A 21,995-nucleotide genomic window follows, 5' to 3' on the forward strand; every position below is an offset into this window, starting at 1 on the left:
TTGTCAGCTTTATTTATAGTGCAGTAAAAAACAAGAAATGGTACATTCTTTGTGCTTTAAGTAGAAAAATGTGAAGATACTATTATTTCTTAATAATATACTATATTTTCCAGTAAGATACAGTTTGACAGTCTGTGGCTGCCACAAAACTCACTGCATGCAAGGATCATGCCGATGTGTAGCAATATGGCAGAAAGCAATTGTTTCATTCAACAGTGTTCATTGAGGCTTTGTAGTCCGCCCGAACATTTTCCAACTGCTTCTTCCTGCTGAGGATCGTGGGAGAGCCGGAGCCTATCCCAGCAAGCAACAGGTGCAAGGAAGGAGACACACTGGGCAGGACACCAGTCCATCACTGGGTACAGTCAACCCCAAAGCCTCAGCCTTTAACAGTGAATACAAATCCAAACGTCATCCCAGACAAAGCCAGAACTGTGCGGTATTGAAGCTGGTTGACCACTTCCAGACAGGGGCCTTGTGCTCACTGCTCGGCCACTAGGAGTACCAGCCTCTACCTCCATTAGGCTGGCAAGACAGGCAGAGCTCTGTCAGGACATCACATGTGATGGATTTTTGTGATCAGTCCCCGAGCGCAGCTTGCTTACGAAGTGATTAAGATACCGGCATTTCTGATGAGACCGAGGCTCTAAAACTGTCTGGAATAGTCCTGAGTGATGCTTTATGGGTAGAATCTGTGTGTGGTTGAAGTTAATCCATTTCAAGTCACCGATACTTATTTTGGGTGGTGCAGTGGTTAGCAGGTTCAATTCCCGACCTGGGGTGCCATCTGCATGAAGTCTGTATGTTCTCTCCGTGTTCACATGTGCTTTCTACGTGTGCTCCAGTTTCCTCCCACATCATGAAGGCACTTGCAGGCAAAGTGTACCCTGCCTTGCGCCCATTGCTTGTCGCGATTGGCACTGGCTGCAACACGACCCTGAATTAGATCAACTTGTTGGAAAACGGAAAGGAAATCGGCGTTCTGTGCCTTTATTTTACCGGGGCAGACTGCAAATGCAGTCTCATTCACAGACCTGGAGGCCTAAGAATACAGCAGGTTCAAGGCTGCAACGCTAGCATCTCAGCCTGGGTCTCTTCCTCCCCAGTCTCGAGTCCAGAGCCCCCGGCCAGCCTGGACCCCCTGTCTCTAGAGGTCCCAGGTCCAGCATCCAGAGCTCCCAGCCAGCCTGGACACCCCAAGTCTCCAGAGGCCCCAGGTCCAGAGCCCAGAGCCCGGCCACGGCTCTGTACTGTAGCCTCATGTATTGGCAGGAGCAAATGTCCTGTGATGACCTGAGGCAGCCTGCCTGTTTGATGCAGAGCCAGTGAAGTCACTGCCCAGGCTGGTTCCTCCAGTACTGCATGTGTGAAGCCCCTACGCTCCTAGATTCTGTTTCCTTGCTCTGCAATATGTTCGATCTCAAGGGCCATTTATTATCCGTAATCAGTCCGTTCCAAAAACAAGTCTCCCCTGTAACACTTTGAATGAGCACCCAGCTACAGAATTAAATACAATTATTTCTAATAAGGTGTTTAGTCAGTTAACATTCCATCCTCTGTTAACTAAAAATGTCACATTCTAACTTAACGTTTGAACACAACTGGGAAAAATAGGACATCAACGTTTCCAGCAAATAATGGGATATCATTCCTCAACTTTATTTGTTTCCTTGAAGCATACAAAAGTGCCATACCTCTAAGTAAATAAGTCTTATTAGGTGTAAATTCCTATATGAAACAATGCCACTGGATAGCAGAATCAAAGGGGGCTGATGAATCTTTAGTCTTCATCTCAGTCCCAACTGCAACACTTCCGGTTCTTAATTCTGGTCAACAGGGCAACACAACCGTGCTACCCTGTGCGATTAGTCCGGAGTATTTCCATCCGCCCTCTTTCAGGGGCTGCTGTCCGAATGGCAGGACATTCTAGGTCCGCGCTTCCCCAAGGAGCTTTGAGGGAGCGGTTGGACTCTGCTCGGGTCTCAGTGGCTGTGCTGCGAGAACTCCTGCAGGGCCCACTTCTTGTTGTCAATCTCCTGCCGGAGGCGGGAGTACTCCTTCACCAGCGTCTCGAAGTCTTGGCCCAGGATCTCGAAGGAGGACAGCATCATCTCTGCGGACTGTTTCTCACTCTGTTCACTCTGCAGCTCCGACTCCAGCATCTCCCTGATGGGGTGAGAGAGGCAGAGATAAAGCAAAGAGACGGGACATTGTGAAACATTGTGAGAATATAGTTCACTATATTCGTTTTTCAATGCGGGAGTTCATTGATCTAACCAGGTGTTGCTCAAGAGCAAGGTCCTTCAGATTGCTCCAATGAATGTCAAACTGGACATGTGATGCTCCAGATTCTTATTTTCAAGGACAATTTGTTCTCAATTGACATACCTGGTGAAATAAACAATCTATCTTAAGTGACACCTGTCAGCATTACATTTTAAAGGAGCAGTTCAGAAATAAGAAGTGCTACAGTTTTAAAAGGAATGTGATGAGTAAACCAGTCAACTTCAAGCCCTTCCTTGTCATTTTAATTAGTTCTGTATTACCCGTTGGTGTCGTTTCCTAAGGTTTTGACTCTAGTGAAAATCAATCACATCTATCCCAGTTTTCAAATACAAGACTTGTAATTCATTTGCACAATGCAACAGAAGTATTGCTTGTAGTCTCCTTACGAGCAGTGGAAATAAGATTGTCCATACCTTACAACACACAATACACACGGTATCTCTCACCTGATCATCCGATGCACAGCTATTTTCTGGGGTGCATAGGAGTCTAGCTGAACCTGAAGCATCTCCATTCTACATAAAATAGAACAATCCAAAGATCTGTCAACATCAACAAAAAAGCACATTCCCGTACAAAACCAAAGCTTTAACAAGCTTCTGCATATCTGCTCTCATGTACATGAAGTCCACACTGCTCATATGAAGAAGATATTGTTTCAGAAGGATACTTTCAGTATTCGTTTTATAAAAGTGTTCCAACTACATTTAAAACAAATATACCTTTAAGTATAAAAAGTACACATACCTTATAAAAGCCTATCTCAGCAATCACAACTACCCATAAAAATGCATAATATATAGGAAGAACTTATATTGCAGAGAATTGATTTTCACCAGGGTAATCTAATCAGTAATGACATACATAAGCCACCATATGAATTACAGAAAACGCAATGTACTACGGGCAGAAGAGTTAAATCAATCCAAGACTTTTTCCTTCCCATTAAAGTTTTACAGCACCCTCCTCCCAGGAACTCCCAGAACATGAGATTTTCTGACCTGATCTTGTGAATGATGATTTCGCACTTGGCCTCCAAATACTGGGTCTTCTTGCGGTCCAGCTCATTCTGAGCTTTCAGCCGGTGATCCAGGATGAGCGACTGTAGAATCTGAATGCAACCCAGAAGCTCCTGCAAAAGAGAGCAAGCGGCCCGTTTTGAAGAAGGGGTGGAGATCTGCACCACACACAGCTGCTGAAACTGTATCCCAGAGTTTCTGGAACTGCTGAAACTGGATCCCAGGGCGTTTCTCGAAAAGAGTAGGGTTGTAACCCCCTGTGTTCTGGCCAAATTTCCCCCCGGCTTTTACCAGTCATGGCCTCCTAATAATCCCCATCTCTGAACTGGCTCCATCACTCTGCTCTGGTGTGTGGGGAGAGTACTGGCGCACTATGGCTGCCGTCGCATCATCCAGGTGGGGCTGCACACTGGTGGTGGTGGAGGGGATCCCCATTACCTGCAAAGCGCTTTGAGTGGAGTGTCCAGAAAAGCGCTATATAAGTGTAAGCAATTATTATTATTACTCACGGTCAGATAGGAGTGAGTTAGGGACTGCAGCTGTATGGCGTTTTCCTTGGCTTTCTGTCTCTCGCTCTCCAGCCTCTTCCTCTCGCTCTCCAACAGGTCCGGGAGCTGGGACAGCTTTGCCATCTTCAGGCCCGCGCTTTCGCCCTCTGGTAGGAAGAACAAGTCAGCAGGCTAAGGAGCGGCCACAGCTTCGACCGCCCAATTTACAGATCAACAGTATGAGCAGGTCTGCGCCGAGCCAACTTCATGTAGCTTTTCACATTACGCTCAGGATAAAAGGTAATGAACCTTGTGACACCTTCTATGAAAACACCTGTCTATTTTAAAAAGGCAAGCATCAACAAGGTTTACCAGTTTGGCCAGGCCGTCTGTTGCTCCCTCAAACGTTTCAAGCTATCCGATGAAGCAGTCTTGTTGCAGGTTTGAGACATTTAGAAAGAGGTTCCAGTTCTCAAATAAATTGAGAACCTACACATTTCAGGAATCTGTTTTGCTCTGATTTAATCAAAAACAGATCACTGCTCGACACGTGACTGTGCATCTGAAAGCCAAGACAAACCTGTGTGCGAGAGCTCTCGTCACAGAATAATTAAAAGTACAGATTGCAGAAGAATAGGAGGCAGAGGAGAAACAACACAGGACCAAAAGACACTCAAAATTAAACTTAAAAAATCCTCTGACATGAGAGGGGTCTTATTACAGTACTTTCAAAAGTGAAATTAAAAAGCCCCACGAAGGAGCTGGACATAAACGGAACATCCTAATCAGAAGCCTGGCTGTCTCAGTCACCAGACATTACCCCAGTCAGGCTGGTAGTAGGCGAGGATGGTCTGACACTTCTTCTGTAGCGTCTCCTCTAGCAATCCCAGCAGCCTCTGCTTCATCCGCTTCACGTCCTGCGGACAGAGAAGCAGGGCTCAGTGTTCCAGACCCACCTCACTATTCTCGACAGCTGGAGATCCAACAGCAGGGGCACAGCACCTCTTCATGGACAGAGTGAGCTTCTCAATAAATTCCTACATGGGAGGACTAAAAAATTCAACAAGCGTGTGCTCGAGAAGAAAGCAATTTCTCCTGCTGTTAATTGCTCCCATAAGTGTCTGTAAACAAACTGTCCACAATGAAGCCAGTCTGACCTTTACTGTGGTATCCGGATATGAGCTGTATGGAGGTTTGGGGAACACACAAAGGGCCACAAACACAAATGTAACGGAGAATCCTTCTTAAAATGTGCGCAGCTGAATGAAATGTACACAGTAAATAGCAAAAGGGAAGAAAATATTTTTACATAACCCCCCAATAACTGCAACCAATAAGTGGGTTTTTAATAAAAGAATTCTGCAGACAAGACCTTTTTAACTTCAGCACACCTAACCTATCCACATTTCGGCTAGTATGCTGTATAAATGTAATGCAACAACAAGCAGTCTACGTCTGCTCCAGACGTAATTGAATTTATTTAATGCATTCAGAATTAGCTCAGGGTGGCACTCAGTGCTGGGGCCCTGGGTTCAGTTCCAGAGCTGGGGTGCAGTCCGAGTGGTGTCTGATCTAGTAGTTTTCCCTGTGTTGGTGTGGGTTTCCTCCAGGTATTCTGGTTAACTGGCCCTGGTGTGAATGTGTGTGCCTGTAACAGACATACAACCTGCCCGGGGCGTATCAGGCTTTGCACCCGTTTCTCCCCAGTGACCCTGAACTGGAAGAAACCAAGCAGTTAAACGGATGGATGGAATGGGCTGACCAGTATGCCAGTGCGAACGTGCCAGTCATGCCCACCTGCTCCGTTGGGAAGAGGTCCAGGACCAGCTGGGATGACAGCCCCAGCAGCTGCGGCTGATCCTGGGCGGTGGTCGGACTGGGGTCCAGCTGCCGGGCACACTGCGCCACCAGCAGGCACTGCTCCAGAGTCCCGTAGAACTGCACCGAAGAAACGGGCTCTTACTGCATCTCCTCACCCAACCACTCCCACAGGTCAAACTCCAAGGGGTTTCTTCGCCTCTGTGAGCCCCCCCACATACATCTGTGAATTCCCGTTTTTTTCTACACTTCAGATGCAAATTTACCATAAATCATGGTTTTAACACTCTGTTAAAATGACTACTGAAAGTTAAGAGGCAAAACATTTTTACCATTTTTACTGTGTCACACTGACCTCCGCAGAGGCAAGACCGACCCGTTTTCCCCCCATCTATTCACAAAATGTGCACCTTGCCGTCTTCCGGCGGGATCTGGGAATGATGTTTCCTGCCAGAGTAATCCTGGAGCATCTCCTGCAGCAGCCGGTGCAGACTCTCCGACCTCAGCCACCCCAGTTTCTGCGCCTGCATCTCCCTCTCAGCCTGGCCTCCCCGAGGAGAAAAACAATTCCGCAAAACAAACACAGTTTGTTGCCGTAGACTTAACTCACTGCCAACCTGTACACATTCAGAAACAATTTCTATGTTAGATCAGTAGAGGAGTAATGGAAAAGAAGATCCAGGACAGTGCTCCTAATTGTAGTTATAAAGTATATTGACATCTGTATTGCAAATTACAAACCCCCTTTTTTCAGCTAGTGTTGCTTTGCGAGAAGGCCACCTTACCTTTTCCAGCTCTCTCTTCAGAGAGGCGGTCAGCCCAGTGCTGTCTATGCGCTGCGAGAGACTGGACAGCAGCCTGCAGAAGTGAGGGTTCTGGAACAGGTCCTCCTCAGTCACCTCGCACAGGGGGAAAGACCCCAGCACTGCGACACAAACAGCGGAGCACCGAGTAACTTTCAGAGAGGCGCCGACAGGCAGACGGCCCGCCTGGGGCAACACAACAAAACATTTTACAACACCAGCACGCTGCTGGATCCATTTCCCAGGGTTTGTGGTTTTAATCAAGCTCCTTTTCATGACGTGCTTCATTCCAAAGCTTCTTCCACAACGCAGAGCTATAGTGCACAGTAAAAACAGTATGCAAAAAGTCCAGTCTAGACAGGTGAAATATTAAAAAAGGTAACAGCCTGAACCTCAGTTACAATGTCAATTTCAGAGAACCTGACATTACATTTCTATGAATTTTAGAAACTGCATAAAATGAATCCTCAATTGTGCACCGATATTAATGGCAACCTACTAAAAGTATTTCATGTATTCTTACTGTGAACGATTTTTCTTAATTAAAATAGACGGCGTTCACAATATATTTCTGAAGATGAGAAAACATCTGACCACGCAGTCACAAGTTGGACATTACCAAATAGGAATCTAGCTGTATTTCCATCCAGAACAATTCCTGCCGCTGAATGCAACAGAGCACGATTTCAGAATAAACGGATCTCAGCCTCTACCCAAAGACTGAATTTTATTTTTCATTTGCTTATGAGACCTCGCTGAAAGGGAACTGTCGATGGCCTAACGACACATTCAATATCGAAAGGACATACGCCCAAAAGCACCTGCGATAACAGTGCTCTGTTATAAGTGTGTCTGTGCTGGTTCAGAACACTTTCGGACACTTTTCTGTCGGGAAAAGAAAAGAAAATAAGTGCCGACGCTCACTGAAGGCTGCAAGAGGAAAATCGAATGCATTATTTGATCAAATGTAATTATTTTCATTACGTTTCCCTATAGGCAGACAACATGTGAATAGGCGTCTGGAATAGTCTGTGTAGTTAGGAAACGATATCCTGGCGACACCACTGTTTAGGAGTAGTTTGGTTTAGAGTCGACTCCAAATCGGGTAACAGATAGAGCTCTGTGCCTGCCCACTGACTCAGGGACGAACAGAGAAACAGAAATAAAACAATTTGCTCCCCCACCAGTGACCTCACACACTCTCCCAGGAACCAGTTCTCCACTGGGGAAGGAGGGGCAGCTCTTGGGTGGACAGAGCGATTTCACCTGCAAGTTACGGCCTTGATAAGGTGGATCGAGCCTCAGCCCCAGCTCCCTGAGATCACTGCAGCGTAGGTGGGACAGTTTCTGCAAGAATGAGCACATGGGAAGGGCATACCTTGCTGGTGTAGGCCATCCCCTTTGGCCAGTGGAGGACTAGACACTGGATCGGGGCACAGAGCCATCTGGACCGCTCATTAAATATCCAAAGTCCTGAGAGGAAAAACAAACAGGGGGGAAATATCACTCACTGAATCTCCGCTCTGAGATAAGCATCCGAGGGCTTTGAGAGGAGCTATGACCCACGCTTAAGGGACGTTTCAAAATGTTTAACAGGTAAAACACAAATGCTAAAAAAATCGTCAATGGAAAAGATGGAAAAGAGGACAAGATGTTGCATAGGAGGCTGGTCTTTTTTTTTCTTCTCATAAAGATCTTCAGTCACTACATACTTGTAAGTGCTGCTTAAGACTGATTGCCAGACACCAACAGTGTTGAACTAGAGATCTTCATGACTGGAAACCACTGATACAAGGCAAGAACTGGTTCATTTAATATACCGTATTATTCCTGTCCGGCATGACCTGGTGTAAGTGGATAAGTTAGCGAAACCACTGTTTTCTCCACCATGGCTGTTCAGACATGTAAGTTAATGTCAAAAAGCTGCAGGAAGACTGGAAATTACCAAGGGTCTGCAGCTCCGGAGCTCTTGGGTCTGCGATTTTTCCCTGCTGTTGGCCACGTCCTGGTCGCTTAAGACACCTCAAGAATGAAACACGTTAACATTATTCTTTAAGTATCGCGATAAGTATCAATGGGCTTAACTTTCATGGGCAACGCGATTTAATTTTACTACAAAAAGGAGAAATTAAAAAGCCCAACTGTCGCGGGTTCACAGCCTCTTTCGTGTTTTCACCACTATCCTGATCGAGATGAAATACTGTTGTAGATGTTGCACTCGCTGAGAAGTCCTGGAACAAAATGTCAGAGGGCTCATTCTCACCCTTTCAGCGTTAAAGCACATTTCATTAAAGAACGCATACCTACATTAATAACCTTGTCCCGACTGCAAAACCCAGTCGTCATAAAACTCTACACCTAAACTAATCCAATCGTAAGAAGAAAAACTTGAAACAAATAGGGGATTGGAAGCTGCATTTTTTTTTTGGTGCGACTGCACACACAAACCTTCAGTTTCAACCATCTTAAGTAAAACATTTTTACAGAATTGTTCTTTTTTTCTATACTGTCTTTCAAAATAAACGATTGCACGCCAGAACGACAAGACATATGGCGCAGTTAAAATAAAGCAGCTCATTTCAACGCGCTAGTTGTACCCTACAAATTTCGCCCCACTTACCTAATCGGTATCCCAACAGAAATTCAGTATTTAGCGGGTTGCATAAAATGCAAGTACTTTTTATTAGAGATCAAACACACAAACCTCATAAAACCTCCTAACTGTCCATCCAACCCATACCGCGCTCGGTCTCAAAACAGAGTATACCATCTGGCCTACAGCACTCGACTACAAGGGGGTTAGTGCATAGACCTCAGGACAATACATATATAGGCGATATCTGTAATGCACATGTGTAATGTCTTTCAAAAAATCTAGTTAGACATTATATGTGCAATAACACAAATAAAAAGGCATTTTAATTAGAGAAGCTCATGCGCTGCATAAATCACATCTTCCGGTTTCCCCTACGAGGAAGACGGATTTGGACGCTTCAAAAAACCGCCTACAGGAAAGCTCACTGTGCGCAGAGCATAGGGGTGTGATCAGTTGTTAGTGGGCCGTGTCGATGTTACATTTAGGAACATATTATACGTGCTTGCTTGATTTTAAACATTTGACAGCATGTAATTTTTACCTAGAGAAATTCAGGCTGTTTTCTTCGTGTTCCTTTCACTCCTGTTAGGAATCTTTACCCTACACCCCTCCAGAATAATAGCATGGCCCTAAGACTAGGGAGTGGTTTGGTTTCGTCATCTGACGTCACACACACGGGGCGGGGGGGACATGGGAGTTTTCATTCATGAAATGGGTGTTTAACGTTTCAATGATTTCTTCATTATGTCCGTTTTTACTTCATTTTGACATCCGATATCCATCTATGAAACTAAAAGCATAAATGCTGTCATCAGAAATATACTTTCACCGAATTGGTCTTTTTTTTCCTTTTATTTATTTGATTACACGAAATTTCCAGCAGGTGTCCTCGGACTCCAGAAATTTCCCCAATGTACATCATCGTACTGCATAGGCAAGGGAAACTTGTTTTTCTTATTTTTATTGTATTCGGTATTACGTGTCATTAACACATAATATAAATACATAAATTATTTCTGAATTATCACCTTCACTGTACATCTGTTTGAATGTTTCCACTCTATAAAGTCAAAGTAAAAATAAATATTTTACTAAATTGATTAATTAAACTTTGACATTAAAGAATACTTTGTGTTGAAGACAAACATTGGATGTCAAACATTGTCAGTTAAATACATCATGGTTCCAAGCTGTAACAATATAAAATGTGAAAAAGTCTAACGCAAGGTGAATACTTTTTATAGGCCATGTATATAACGACGTCTCATGTTGATGAGCAGTATTTACAGCTGAATTATATTTAAGCTTCTTAATGACAAAGGTGTGTGAAAAAGCTCTGCAGTAAAATGGGTGTTTGAAGCAATTATCACACGGGCTTAAAGAAGAGAACAGAACCCTCTTCTTATGTGATCTGTAATCAAGAGGTATCTTATCTCACACCTTGATCACACACCTGACACATGCAAAAAAAGCATTGAAAAATCAGATAAATGATATCCAATTCATAAACCCCATAAACCAGTCTGGAGAGTCATGTCATGCAGCATTCGATGGGTTCAATCAAGTCTGCCTTTCACTTGTATAGCACAAACTGAAATATGTATCATTGATTATGCCAGGAATCTACAATAGAGTCCTATATAACACAGTCTTGTCAATGTCCAAGCAGTGTATGATCTTAGATCATGCACGTCTCTAGCGAATGTATGCATACATCGTGTTACGTATACATTAGAGTCCGTGATACAAGTCATTAAAAAACATTGCATTTCCTTGTGTGGAATACTGTGGGTGTTGTGTATTTCCTTGTAAGATTTTTTTGTTTTCAAATGCATCTCAATCTTTTAATAAGAATATAACGTAGCTGGTGGTCACGGCACAACGTTTTGCTCATTTATGGACGGATGGAACACACAGTCAAGCCTGCAAGGTGGAAAACCGCGTTTTAAAATCTGAACAGAAAAGCTGTTTCACGCATAAAAGAGTAAATACACTCTGATATTATCCACATACCAGAGTGTTTCCTAGAACAAAATAAGAACATGTCCTGTAAGCCCATTGTAACCCCACTTTCCTCCAAATATGGTGAAATACAGTTCCGTGTCAAGCTGGAAATAAGTACAGAAAAAATAATTAACATAGAATGCAAAATTTACGCTCCACATTAGCTTACAATGGTCACAGGGGTCGTACAGCTGTTCGCGGCCTTTTGTAATAGGAAGAAACAAAACAAAACGTTCAGTGGGACTTTTGCGTGCTCATGTGCTCTTCTCCAAGAAGCAGAACCGCCCTTACTTGGCAGTGAGGTTGTTCTCGACATCTCCGAAATCGATGGCTGGTTTCCAGGATGGACTCGGAAGAGTTATCGACCCTGTTTGGCAAACGGCACAGGTTTCGCTTACCTCCTCAGAGTCTTTGCATAGGACACTGATCACAACAGCCAGATAAGCTGCAGGCTGTTAACGGGGTAGGTCTGCGCTAACTTATTTCTGCGCTCTGCTCTTGTGAAACGTTCCTCCCAGGATCACTGTGTCACGACCGCCAGCCAGCATAGATCAACCCACGAAAGAGCTAACCGGTGCCAGCAGCGGGTTGATCGTGTTAACCCATCAGCACGCAGCGCTATTTAAACCATCTGAACTCGTTTCTCGGTATTGATTCCTCTCCTAGAGAGCTCCTACCTCGCCTTGTGCGATGCTTCTTTCGGCTACTGAACCTCCTTTAGCTTTTTGACCACGAACTCGCCTCACGCTTTGGAGCGCACACCTGTCAATGTATTATTCAGCTTCTGATCTTCCTTTTGCCTTTCGACCACGTTCGAGTAACGTTTTGGAGTGTACGCCCGTTTCAGTATCTTCCCTCTCCTTCGTCTGCCTAGGATCCTCAAACCTCATCCTTGGGATTTAAACCTTTAGGAGGGTCTCGCCGCTTGTACTTACGGAGGCCTTGTTGCGTGAGTCATCTGACAAGTTGTCTGATTACCGGTATCAACTACATTAAGATGCACACTGTGCCCACTTTTTGTCTTTGTTCCCTCAACAAACTCGAATCCTGGTATAGGCGACATTAAGTAGGAATGCCGTGCCAAGACTGGAATGACAGATGTCTTTGAAAATGTTTTGTCCGTTTGAGCGACTCAGTGCAACGCTTGAGCGCTGTATCCGCCCCAACTGAGGGACGCTGCTTCAAGCATATCCCTGAGTTGAAACGTTACCCCCCCAATTCACCTGTATAACATCGAGATAATCCGATAAAACACCAGTTTTGTCAGAAACTCCCCTGATTAGCCGTGGAGCGTCTTTAACAATCGAACAACAGACTTATTCCCCGTAGCTTTTATTAATGACTCTCCCCCCCAGAAAAGAGACAGACCGAGCACGTCTGTTGGACACCTGGGCCCCATATTCAATCAGCAATATCCTCAAGAGGCTGGCGGGTCACAACACAACACGCACAGTCACAATCCAACCGGTTTGGGATTCCTCTGAGAATAATGACGCTTTGATTGCACTCCATTTCGTGTGCAAGATCTGGTGGGTGATTCATCCCCGATGTGTCACTGATCCACGGAAGGAGAAACGTGTTGACGGGTGTTACCACGCAGGAATGCTCCCGGCATGGCCCGATCACGCACGTTCGCTCCCATCCATGAAACATTCACTGTCCGGTAATGTTGAGTCACATCATGGAAATCACGAAGTAAACCTCATTCTGTGAAAATAAAAAGGTTCACATTCGTGGTTCTGTTATGGGTGTGCGCTTTCTCTTGCATTTGTGCTGCGGGAAACGAACACAATTCTTATTCTCAACTGTCTTTTTCAGTAGAAGTTTTGCATACTTCACAGGAACCTCATGTGCAACAACTGAAAAGGGGACATTGTTTGTCCCGCTAACTTAGCGAAGAAAGTTTAAATCCTTGTCAACCCACTTCTTGTTCAGAAGGAGCGAATGCCCTGTGATGCAACACGCCGCGTCTTCCCTGCAATTGCGCACCGAATCCTAGCCAGAGCGCCGTCAGATTGCGTCAGTGTCGTATTTTTCTCGTTCATTCCCCCTGTCGTCGCTGTGATGCTGGATCGGCAACACCATGGATCTGGAGAATTCATCCTGCCATTCCCCCTTACCTTGAATGGCGTGCTGGTTCAGTTCAAACTAAATGCATCGCCGGAACTACACAGCAAATGTCTTTGTAGCTGTGGACCTGCAGATGTCGTTTCGTGTGCTGTGCTACGCTATGCTATGCTATTGAATCCTAGTTTTTAAACGGCTCCCCACCCAAACCACCACTTTTCTGGAGAGCTTCTTCTAACCTTAGACAATTAATTACGGGGCGTGTACTGCAGACAGTAACACGGGTAACAGACTCAAGGCACCCGGTCACCAGGAACCGCGCAGGCGAGCATGTGCTCCGAAGCGAAACCGAGAGCGGGGAGAGTCGCTTCAATCAGGTGGTGTGGTTACCGGCGTGGTTACAACTACTGTGTAGCACTCGGTGACCAGTAGAGTGAGCACAGCCTGAGCCCGGGTTACACAGCTGTGGGCTGGGGGCCTAGAGAGGAATATGATCGTGTCTGTGTGTAGTAAGACATGACCCCGGCCTGGGTTTCTATAGGGGGGGGAACAGATCAACAGGAGGAATACCGACATCACAGACTGTGGCAAAACTAATAATGCGGGGATCTTTTCCGCACTTAACCAAAGACCTTGTCTGCATGCCCTGTCATGCTACAGGGCTGCTGAATTTCAGTTGTGACAATAATGTGGCATTATCTGTCAAAGCGCTTTGAGTGGAGTGTCCAGAACAGTGCTATATAAGTGTAAGCAATTATTATTATGATGATGATGATGATGATGATGCAAAGGAACAAGTAATAGGTTTATTCCCTGCTGAGAAGAGAAGAAAGGAAACAACGTATTCGAATCCCACACCTGAAGAAGGCTTCACAGCCGAAACGTTGTTTTCTCACTTTACTTTCCAGCATGGAATAAACCTATTACTTGTTCTACTGAGGATGAGTACTTTATACACGAGCTTTCATAGCTAGTTTTTCAATCATTGACATTTGCTTGCTAGATTGAAACTGGATGCTGGAATGTTGCTCCTGGGACAGCCTGAACTGCCGACAGAGAGAAAAAATACTTGCTTACATTACACCTGTCGGAATTGCAGCCGTGAAAGAAATCTCCAGAAACTGGCCGACGTCGGACAGACCTAGTGTTCAAATGTGGATGGTCGCTGTGAACGAAATACTATCAGATGGCGAACAATAACCACAGAATTAGAAACCACCAACACGTATTTGCACAAAGACGGTCACAACGGGAAAGATATGTAGGGACACCCTCCCAGTAATGGACTAGAAACGAAAGATGCAGCAATCAGAAATTGCATAGCAAGTAATTTCACACTTATTCTGATTTTCTACATGCCCCTTTCTTACTGAAGTTTCTTTTTGTTTTCGGTAGTGTGAAATAAGGAATAATGCTTTAACATAACTACAATAAAGGATAAAAAAGGACGCTTGCTGTCGCTCGAAATACACTGAGAATTTCACTCGGGAGAAGGCAGTGTACCAGTTCAGGCCCGTTTTAAAAAATGAATTTTCGCAGCCTGCACCGTGAATCTTCCAGAACCGCTGCGGGAACGAATCAAAGAAAGGCAGCGCACGGCGACCGGCAGCGCGGACAGCCAATCACACTCGGCCCCGGGACACCGGCACGTCCGCGATTGGGCCGCGGCGCTCTCGCAGCCGGCCAATGGCGGGGCCCGGGGGGGGGGGGCGTGACTCTCCCGACGTCACCTGGCCAGGACGTGTTCGAATCGGGAGCAGCCAGCGTGCTCCCCGCAGCCAATGAAAACCCTCCAACGAGCTGCTCGCCGACCAATCGCTGGCCTCCACGACGGGGAAGCGGCGAAGGTTTATATAGCGGTGGCAGCGCAGCGCTGAGCATCACACTAACCTACTGACGGAGAGGAGCGAGTGTTTCAGATCCTAAAATCTGTGCGGAATTGCGTTTGGCCATTTTGTTGCCGACTGTGCGGGAGTCTTTCTTTACTCTTTCTACTTGAGGTACGTGTTATCTCTTTTTTTTCTTTTTACTCCCCACTCCACTCTAATGCCGCTCTTGGTGTATTTAAAGCGATAAAATAGGAGTTGGCGGTGCTTGCGCTAGTAGGAGTGCAATTCTCTAGCCTAGCTGTCGCTGATGCATGTCTAACTGTGCCCGGTCGAGAAGATGCAGTCAGGATTTTGCTCGTTAAGAAGCGCGGCTGTGATCTCTGCACTAGGCGGTTGGTAGACAGAGAGGTGTGAGCGGAGGTCGGCGTGCAAACCGCGGGTGCTCATAACGCCTTTTCCACAGACCCCCACCTTTCCGATGGGGGGAATAAAGCTCTCGACGCGACTGGGTATGTGCATCTTCCCAGTTGCACGCAAGAGAGTTCATGCATTTTAAGCGAACGTGTAGTCCTCCCCCCCAAAAAAAGGGGTGTTGCATTTTGAAACGTGTCAAGATAGCGAGCGGCCGCTTTTGTCTTCTTAAAAAAAAAAAGGAAACCGCGCTGGGGGTCGCGGATCTGGTGGTAAACGCCGAGTTTTTAAATGTCTTAATGGAGGAGGAGTGGGGGTGGTGTTCGTTTCCGTCTGATTTCGCGGGGTCCCCATGTCATTGATGCCTCGGACCGAGTAAGTGAAGATCGGAAAGCCACCGCCTGCGGCTGTAAGGTCGTTTTCCGCTCGTTAACCGGAAACGTCTGGGTCTCCCGGCGTCGCCTTGTTGTGCGAGGAGGCGCCCCTGTCTCATTGAGGCGCAGAGATGCGCTCTCGCTCCCAGGCCTGGAGGCGGCACCGAGGTTTCGTTTCCTGTAGGGGGGGGGCTTCAGTTTGCGTCTTGGCATCACGATTGATGGTCCCAGTTGCCTCGGAAAATCGTTGCAAGACATAACGGCGGTGCCCGTCGCTTGTGGAGAGTGACCTCCTGTCCGTCTCTCGCAGGCGACCGCAGAGGGACGTACCGGTGAGCGGACGACGCCGAGGATGAAGAATCTGCTTGTGGTCCTGCTGGTTCTCGGCAGTGTGTTTGCCGATGATGAAGACAAGAAGGAGAGTGTGGGCACCGTTGTTGGCATTGATCTGGGCACCACTTACTCCTGGTAAGCCTGAGCTGAGTACTGTCTTCATTTGTAAGTAAATGACGAGGGGGGTGTCAGTCCTTGGCTGTGGTTAAGGAATTTTAGAAGATTATACTATACAATTTCTTGTATTAAGAAATTGCACTCCATGACACACACAGACAGGGAGAGAAGCTTGGGGGTCAGAGCGCAGGATCGGCCATTTATACGGCGCCCCTGGAGCAGCTGGGGTTCAGGGCCTTGTTCAGGGGCCAGACAGAGTAGGATTCCTCTGCCGGCCTTGGGATACGAACCGGCAACCTTCCAGCTACAGGTGCAGATCCTGAGCCACTGCTCTGCCCATTTGCAGTGGGGACCCAAACAGTGGGTTTTGAAATTCCACAGGTGACAGCAATGTGTTGTCACTGGCTTAAAACGCCTGACCTCTTTCTAGAAGAACTGTTAGAATCTGCTCCTAGTGCAGCTTCTGTACGGGCCCTGCTCGACGAGCTCTTCAGAGCAGTCTGGCAGTAGACACAGTACCCAGGGCCTAGTCTATACCCTGTGAAACTTGGTTGCCGTTCCATGACTGTGGTCCCGTTTCAACCGAGCGTGGCTTGTGGCTTTTCCTTTGGGCAGCGTTGGCGTCTTCAAGAACGGCCGCGTGGAGATCATCGCCAACGACCAGGGCAACCGCATCACGCCCTCCTACGTGGCCTTCACCGCCGAGGGGGAGCGCCTGATCGGGGACGCCGCCAAGAACCAGCTGACCTCCAACCCCGAGAACACGGTCTTCGATGCCAAGCGTCTGATTGGCCGCACCTGGAACGATCCCACCGTTCAGCAGGACATCAAGTACCTGCCCTTCAAGGTAAAGGCACCCATGAATCGGACTGCTTCAGATGCGGGAAGACTATATACCTCTAAAGCTGGAGGCACTTGGGTTTTAAGAGTTCTTCTTTACAATCCTGCTAGTTTCTTTCCAGATAAAAACCCGCCAAAGGCTTACGTTTTCTTGTGCCGACTGTTTATTACATGCTTACTGGCATCTTTATCATGGGGACAGATGTGTGAGGAATTCTTTCTCTTCCTGGTCATTAGGTGATTGAAAAGAAGAGCAAGCCCCACATCCAGGTGGATGTCGGTGGTCAGATGAAGACCTTCGCCCCAGAAGAGATCTCGGCCATGGTGCTCACCAAGATGAAGGAGACTGCCGAAGCCTACCTGGGCAAGAAGGTATGGAGATACCCAAGCTAAATGCAGCTCTGCAGGCGATCGAAACGGGCCAAGATGCGCTCTAACCTGCTCTTCCATGCCCACAGGTTACTCATGCCGTGGTCACTGTGCCAGCCTACTTCAACGATGCCCAGCGCCAGGCCACCAAGGACGCCGGGGTCATTGCCGGACTGAACGTGATGAGGATCATCAATGAGCCGTGAGTGTCCAGCAGTGCGACGCCTTCAGCTCTTAAGCAGATGTGCAGATGGTTTTTATATCCAACTGCTACCATGCAAACAAGTGGAATTAGTTGCTACGAACTGGGATTTTGTTTTTGATCTTGTAATCGAACTCGTTTTTTTTTTTTTTTTTGCCCGTTCTCTTCAGGACGGCCGCCGCCATTGCCTACGGCTTGGACAAGAAAGACGGGGAGAAGAACATCCTGGTCTTCGATCTGGGCGGCGGCACCTTTGACGTGTCCCTGCTGACCATTGACAACGGGGTCTTCGAGGTGGTGGCCACCAACGGGGACACCCACCTGGGCGGGGAGGACTTCGACCAGCGCGTGATGGAGCACTTCATCAAGCTGTACAAGAAGAAGACGGGGAAGGACGTGCGCAAGGACAACCGGGCCGTGCAGAAGCTGAGGCGCGAGGTGGAGAAGGCCAAGCGGGCCCTGTCTTCCCAGCACCAGGCTAGGATCGAGATCGAGTCCTTCTTTGAGGGGGAGGACTTCTCCGAAACGCTGACCCGGGCCAAGTTTGAAGAGCTCAACATGGTAAGATCCTGCCTACTGAAACGGGCTTAGGTGTCCTTTGATCAGGGAGTGTTGCATGGAATCTTGACTAAAGTACTTTGAGCTACAGGGAAGATCTTGGGTTTTTAAAAGGCTTTCTATCTTGGGCAGGATCTCTTCCGCTCCACCATGAAGCCGGTCCAGAAGGTCCTGGAGGATGCCGACCTGAAGAAGTCGGACATCGACGAAATCGTGCTGGTGGGCGGCTCCACCCGCATTCCCAAGATCCAGCAGCTGGTGAAGGAGTTCTTCAACGGCAAGGAGCCCTCCCGGGGCATCAACCCGGACGAGGCTGTGGCTTATGGGGCTGCCGTGCAGGCTGGCGTACTGTCGGGAGAGGAGGACACAGGTGCGTCTCGGCTTCACTGCGCCTCGAAACCAATTCAAGAGCTTGCATCTAGTTGGCGTTTTATACCCATTGTTCTACCCAATTGGGGAACATCTAACTGGTCAGCATTATCCACTGCTCATCCAAGTCCTCCTATGTCCTAATATTTCAACGCTGTCCGAGTCTGTGACCGGTGGGGAATGAATGCGTTCTTGTGTTTTGCCCAGGTGATCTGGTCCTTCTGGACGTGTGCCCTCTGACCCTTGGCATTGAGACCGTTGGTGGCGTCATGACCAAGCTGATTCCCAGGAACACCGTCGTGCCCACCAAGAAATCTCAGATCTTCTCCACAGCCTCCGACAACCAGCCCACCGTCACGATCAAGGTGTACGAAGGTGAGTCCTGTTCTGCACACATCTAAAAACGTGGTTATGTCATCTTGAGATGCTTTATTTTTAATAATGGGTCCTGAACAGGAAGTTGCATCAAACCTTCCTTAAATATTGATCCTACAGGATGCGTGAATACTGATCAAATGATTCCTTCGAAGTTGATGCTTTGTCACAGAGCATAGTCTAGACTGTGCAAGATCCTGACTACTTTGCTTTGTCCAGGTGAGCGCCCCCTGACCAAAGACAACCACCTGCTGGGGACCTTTGACCTGACCGGCATCCCCCCTGCGCCCCGCGGCGTCCCCCAAATCGAGGTCACCTTCGAGATCGACGTCAACGGCATCCTGCGGGTCACGGCCGAGGACAAGGGCACCGGCAACAAGAACAAGATCACCATCACCAACGACCAGAACCGGCTGACCCCCGAGGACATCGAGCGCATGGTCAACGACGCCGAGCGCTTCGCCGAGGAGGACAAGAAGCTGAAGGAGCGCATCGACGCCCGCAACGAGCTGGAGAGCTACGCCTACTCGCTGAAGAACCAGGTCGGGGACAAGGAGAAGCTGGGGGGCAAGCTGTCGGCGGAGGACAAGGAGGCCATCGAGAAGGCGGTGGAGGAGAAGATCGAGTGGCTGGAGAGCCACCAGGACGCGGAGCTGGAGGACTTCCAGGCCAAGAAGAAGGAGCTGGAGGAGATCGTGCAGCCCATCGTCAGCAAGCTGTACGGTGGCGCCGGCGGACCCCCTCCTGAGGGGGGCGACGAAGAGCCGTCGGACAAGGATGAGTTGTAGAGCTCCGCCTGGGGGAAGTACGGTGTACATATTGGACTCCTTGAACTGTTGCAAGGAAAACGAAATCTCCTGGGAAAGACTTTTTAAAGCGGAAGCGAGCGGATGTCCTGTATTTTCTTCACTGCGAAGTGGAGTTTAAAAAACAAAACAAAAAGCCCTAGCCCGACTGGGCTGGCTGCTGCTGTTCTTTGGCAGTTTCTGACTTAGGATTTATTTTGTTCTTCGGGGGGGGGGGGGTGGGGTGGGAGGGGAGTGAGGTGTTGATGGGGCTCGACGCGTTCACAAATTCTGAAAGTTATTTATTTGAGATTTGGTCGTTCTGGGTGACGTAGAAAAGCTTTCTACTGTACAAAATACCTTGAATAAACAAATGGTAAGTTTGATACGAATACCTGTCTGGCTCTATTCTTGCACTTCATCTCAGTAGTCAAGAATGACGAATGCCTTGGGCGTTATAAAAAGTGACACTTGAGTGGTTTAAATCTTTTTTTCAGTTTGAAAGCTGCTTATGTTTAGTATGGTTTCTTCATACCCGAGACTGTTAAACGTGGATTTTTATTTTGATAAGAAGTATGTCTGGCGTTTACTGGGGGAAAGCTGCAGTAATGGGACCCATCCTCATCATTCCTGCTTGCAGGAATAGACGCCCAACGTGTGAACTAAAAAATATTTCATCCAGAAACACTACTTCTGACCAGGTTGAATAGGGGAGGCAGGGAACTCATTGAGAAGGAAAATTCAAACTCAAGGACTTCTCTGAAAGACCAGTTTTCTTCAGAGAACTGGTGTGTGTATAGAAATGCCTTCTCACATTTTTCTGATGGAAATGTGAGACACTGCAGATTTGAATTATAGATTCTCCCTAAATCTTTCACACCTGTGTATCCTTTAAATATGATTCAACATGTATGACATTCTGCCCTTTGCAATAGAAGACTGAAGTTCACTGTGGTATAAAGAGGTAATTCAACAGGGCTGACGAACCTGATTCATGGAGGCTCTTTGGCTTTGTTTAAACAAGTAGTTTAACCTCAACCATCTGTCCACTTCTTCCAAACCAGCAAGCAGGAGCCTCTCCCAGCAAGCAATGGGTACAAGCGCAGGATACACCCTGGATGGGACACCAGTCCATCCCAGAGCAGCCATACAGACATGCCCACACTCACACTGGAGCCAGTATTCCTAGAAGCCAATTCACCTACCAGTATGTGGAAGGAAATGTGAATGTGGGGGGGACATGCAAACTCCACACAGACAGCACACCCTAAAGAATTGAACCCAGGACCTGGGTGCTGCAGGACAGCACTGCTACGCATTCTGCTGCTTGTCAGATAATCTAAACAGACTTAATGAGGTTTGAGGTTTTTAATAGTTGACTTTTTGCAGTAAAGCACATCAATAAAATGACTTAAACCTGAGAACTGGTTTCTCACCCTGAACCATGATGACCACACCTGTCCTGATTCTCATTCCAGTTTAGCTTAATTGCCTTATTGAAGCTTTAACTGAGCTAATAAGTTTGGGTGGGTTTATGAGTTTTGTTTTGCTCACAAATCTGGGATTTTAGGTTACTTGTCAAATGGACCTGACCTTTTATTGTTGCAAGGTTTAAGACAATTAAACCTATTAAGCCAACTAAGGGTCGGAACAACAATTAGCAAGTGTTTGGGCCTGCACGTGTAGAATTGGGAATCGCTGACAAGTATGTTGATGAAATAAGTAAACCAAGGATATAACTGCACTACAAGAAACCCAGGAGACTCCAAGAAGCATCACAATGGCGAAGGTCACTGCTGGCTAATGGTCATCGATCTCCACAGGTTGGTAATGACTATAGAAGAATCCAGAAAATACTGAATCCAAATCTTTCTACTGTGTCCATCTACAAAAATGTAAACTAACATACCTCTAACAGGATGGAAGTGGATCTTGCCACCACAAGCTATAAACCAAAGGATCTGAACAATTTACATTAGAGCAATATGCATTGTAAAATGTTCATAACTGCCCTCTGACCTTAATTCAGAAAGTTCATAGTCCCCAATTACACTATTAAGCAGCTGTATGTACTCCTTGCAGCCTCCATTTTAATGCAAATAGTTTTTCTAGAAGAAAAACTAGTCAAGTGTTATGACCACTGGGTGCTCATCTTTCTCTGATTTTGCTTTAAATGCTAGTTTCACACCTGAGAGAGAGGAGGTGTGGTCTTGATGTTCCACATGAATAGGAGGAATTTCCTGGTATTTCCCTATATACCAATTGTCAAATCATAACATAGCAGCCTTTACAGGAGTTTGTCTCTGTGGTTTTGTCTGCTTGTGCTCATTAATGGACTAAAACTGTGATGCT

General features: G+C 46.9%; 2 protein-coding genes across 5 annotated transcripts; one reads left to right on the forward strand and one right to left on the reverse strand.

Moving 5' to 3' along the window:
• Positions 1-1,624: 1,624 nt before the first annotated feature.
• Positions 1,625-9,362, reverse strand: haus4 (HAUS augmin-like complex, subunit 4). 4 transcript variants are annotated; one of them, XM_006640723.3, is made up of 11 exons: positions 9,119-9,362; positions 8,360-8,436; positions 7,793-7,887; positions 6,397-6,536; positions 6,022-6,153; positions 5,591-5,731; positions 4,614-4,710; positions 3,815-3,960; positions 3,288-3,418; positions 2,733-2,801; positions 1,625-2,166 (listed from the first exon to the last, which is right to left on the reverse strand). In XM_006640723.3, exons 3-11 carry the CDS (start codon positions 7,857-7,859, stop codon positions 1,983-1,985), a joined length of 1,107 nt encoding a protein of 368 aa, XP_006640786.2. In that variant the 5' UTR covers positions 7,860-7,887; positions 8,360-8,436; positions 9,119-9,362; the 3' UTR covers positions 1,625-1,982. The 4 variants fall into 4 exon arrangements, with proteins under 4 accessions (XP_006640786.2, XP_069039493.1, XP_069039492.1 ...); XM_069183391.1 differs by lacking the exon at positions 1,625-2,166 and adding an exon at positions 8,557-8,645 and having other exon boundaries at positions 2,187-2,801; positions 9,119-9,358; XM_069183390.1 differs by lacking the exon at positions 1,625-2,166 and having other exon boundaries at positions 2,187-2,801; positions 9,035-9,123.
• A 5,590-nt stretch (positions 9,363-14,952) lies between these two features.
• hspa5 (heat shock protein 5) lies at positions 14,953-20,035 on the forward strand. The gene is made up of 9 exons (XM_006640698.3): positions 14,953-15,081; positions 16,006-16,163; positions 16,761-16,992; positions 17,223-17,357; positions 17,444-17,556; positions 17,727-18,117; positions 18,247-18,484; positions 18,691-18,858; positions 19,078-20,035. Exons 2-9 carry the CDS (start codon positions 16,048-16,050, stop codon positions 19,644-19,646), a joined length of 1,962 nt encoding a protein of 653 aa, XP_006640761.1. The 5' UTR covers positions 14,953-15,081; positions 16,006-16,047; the 3' UTR covers positions 19,647-20,035.
• The last annotated feature ends 1,960 nt before the right edge of the window (positions 20,036-21,995 follow it).

Source organism: Lepisosteus oculatus, chromosome 24 (genome assembly GCF_040954835.1).
Source record: "Lepisosteus oculatus isolate fLepOcu1 chromosome 24, fLepOcu1.hap2, whole genome shotgun sequence".
Lineage (NCBI taxonomy): Eukaryota > Metazoa > Chordata > Actinopteri > Semionotiformes > Lepisosteidae > Lepisosteus > Lepisosteus oculatus.

Bases quoted from the DNA above. Each gene is read 5' to 3' on its own strand.
- haus4 (XM_006640723.3), bottom strand. From the start codon at position 7,859: ATGGCTCTGTGCCCCGATCCAGTGTCTAGTCCTCCACTGGCCAAAGGG. The intron at 5,732-6,021 runs GTGCACATTTTG...TCTTCGGTGCAG, and splicing joins TCCCGCCGGAAGACGGCAAG to TTCTACGGGACTCTGGAGCA. The intron at 2,802-3,287 runs GTCAGAAAATCT...TATTTTATGTAG, and splicing joins ATCATCATTCACAAGATCAG to AATGGAGATGCTTCAGGTTC.
- hspa5 (XM_006640698.3), top strand. From the start codon at position 16,048: ATGAAGAATCTGCTTGTGGTCCTGCTGGTTCTCGGCAGTGTGTTTGCC. The intron at 16,164-16,760 runs GTAAGCCTGAGC...TCCTTTGGGCAG, and splicing joins CTGGGCACCACTTACTCCTG to CGTTGGCGTCTTCAAGAACG. The intron at 18,859-19,077 runs GTGAGTCCTGTT...TGCTTTGTCCAG, and splicing joins CACGATCAAGGTGTACGAAG to GTGAGCGCCCCCTGACCAAA.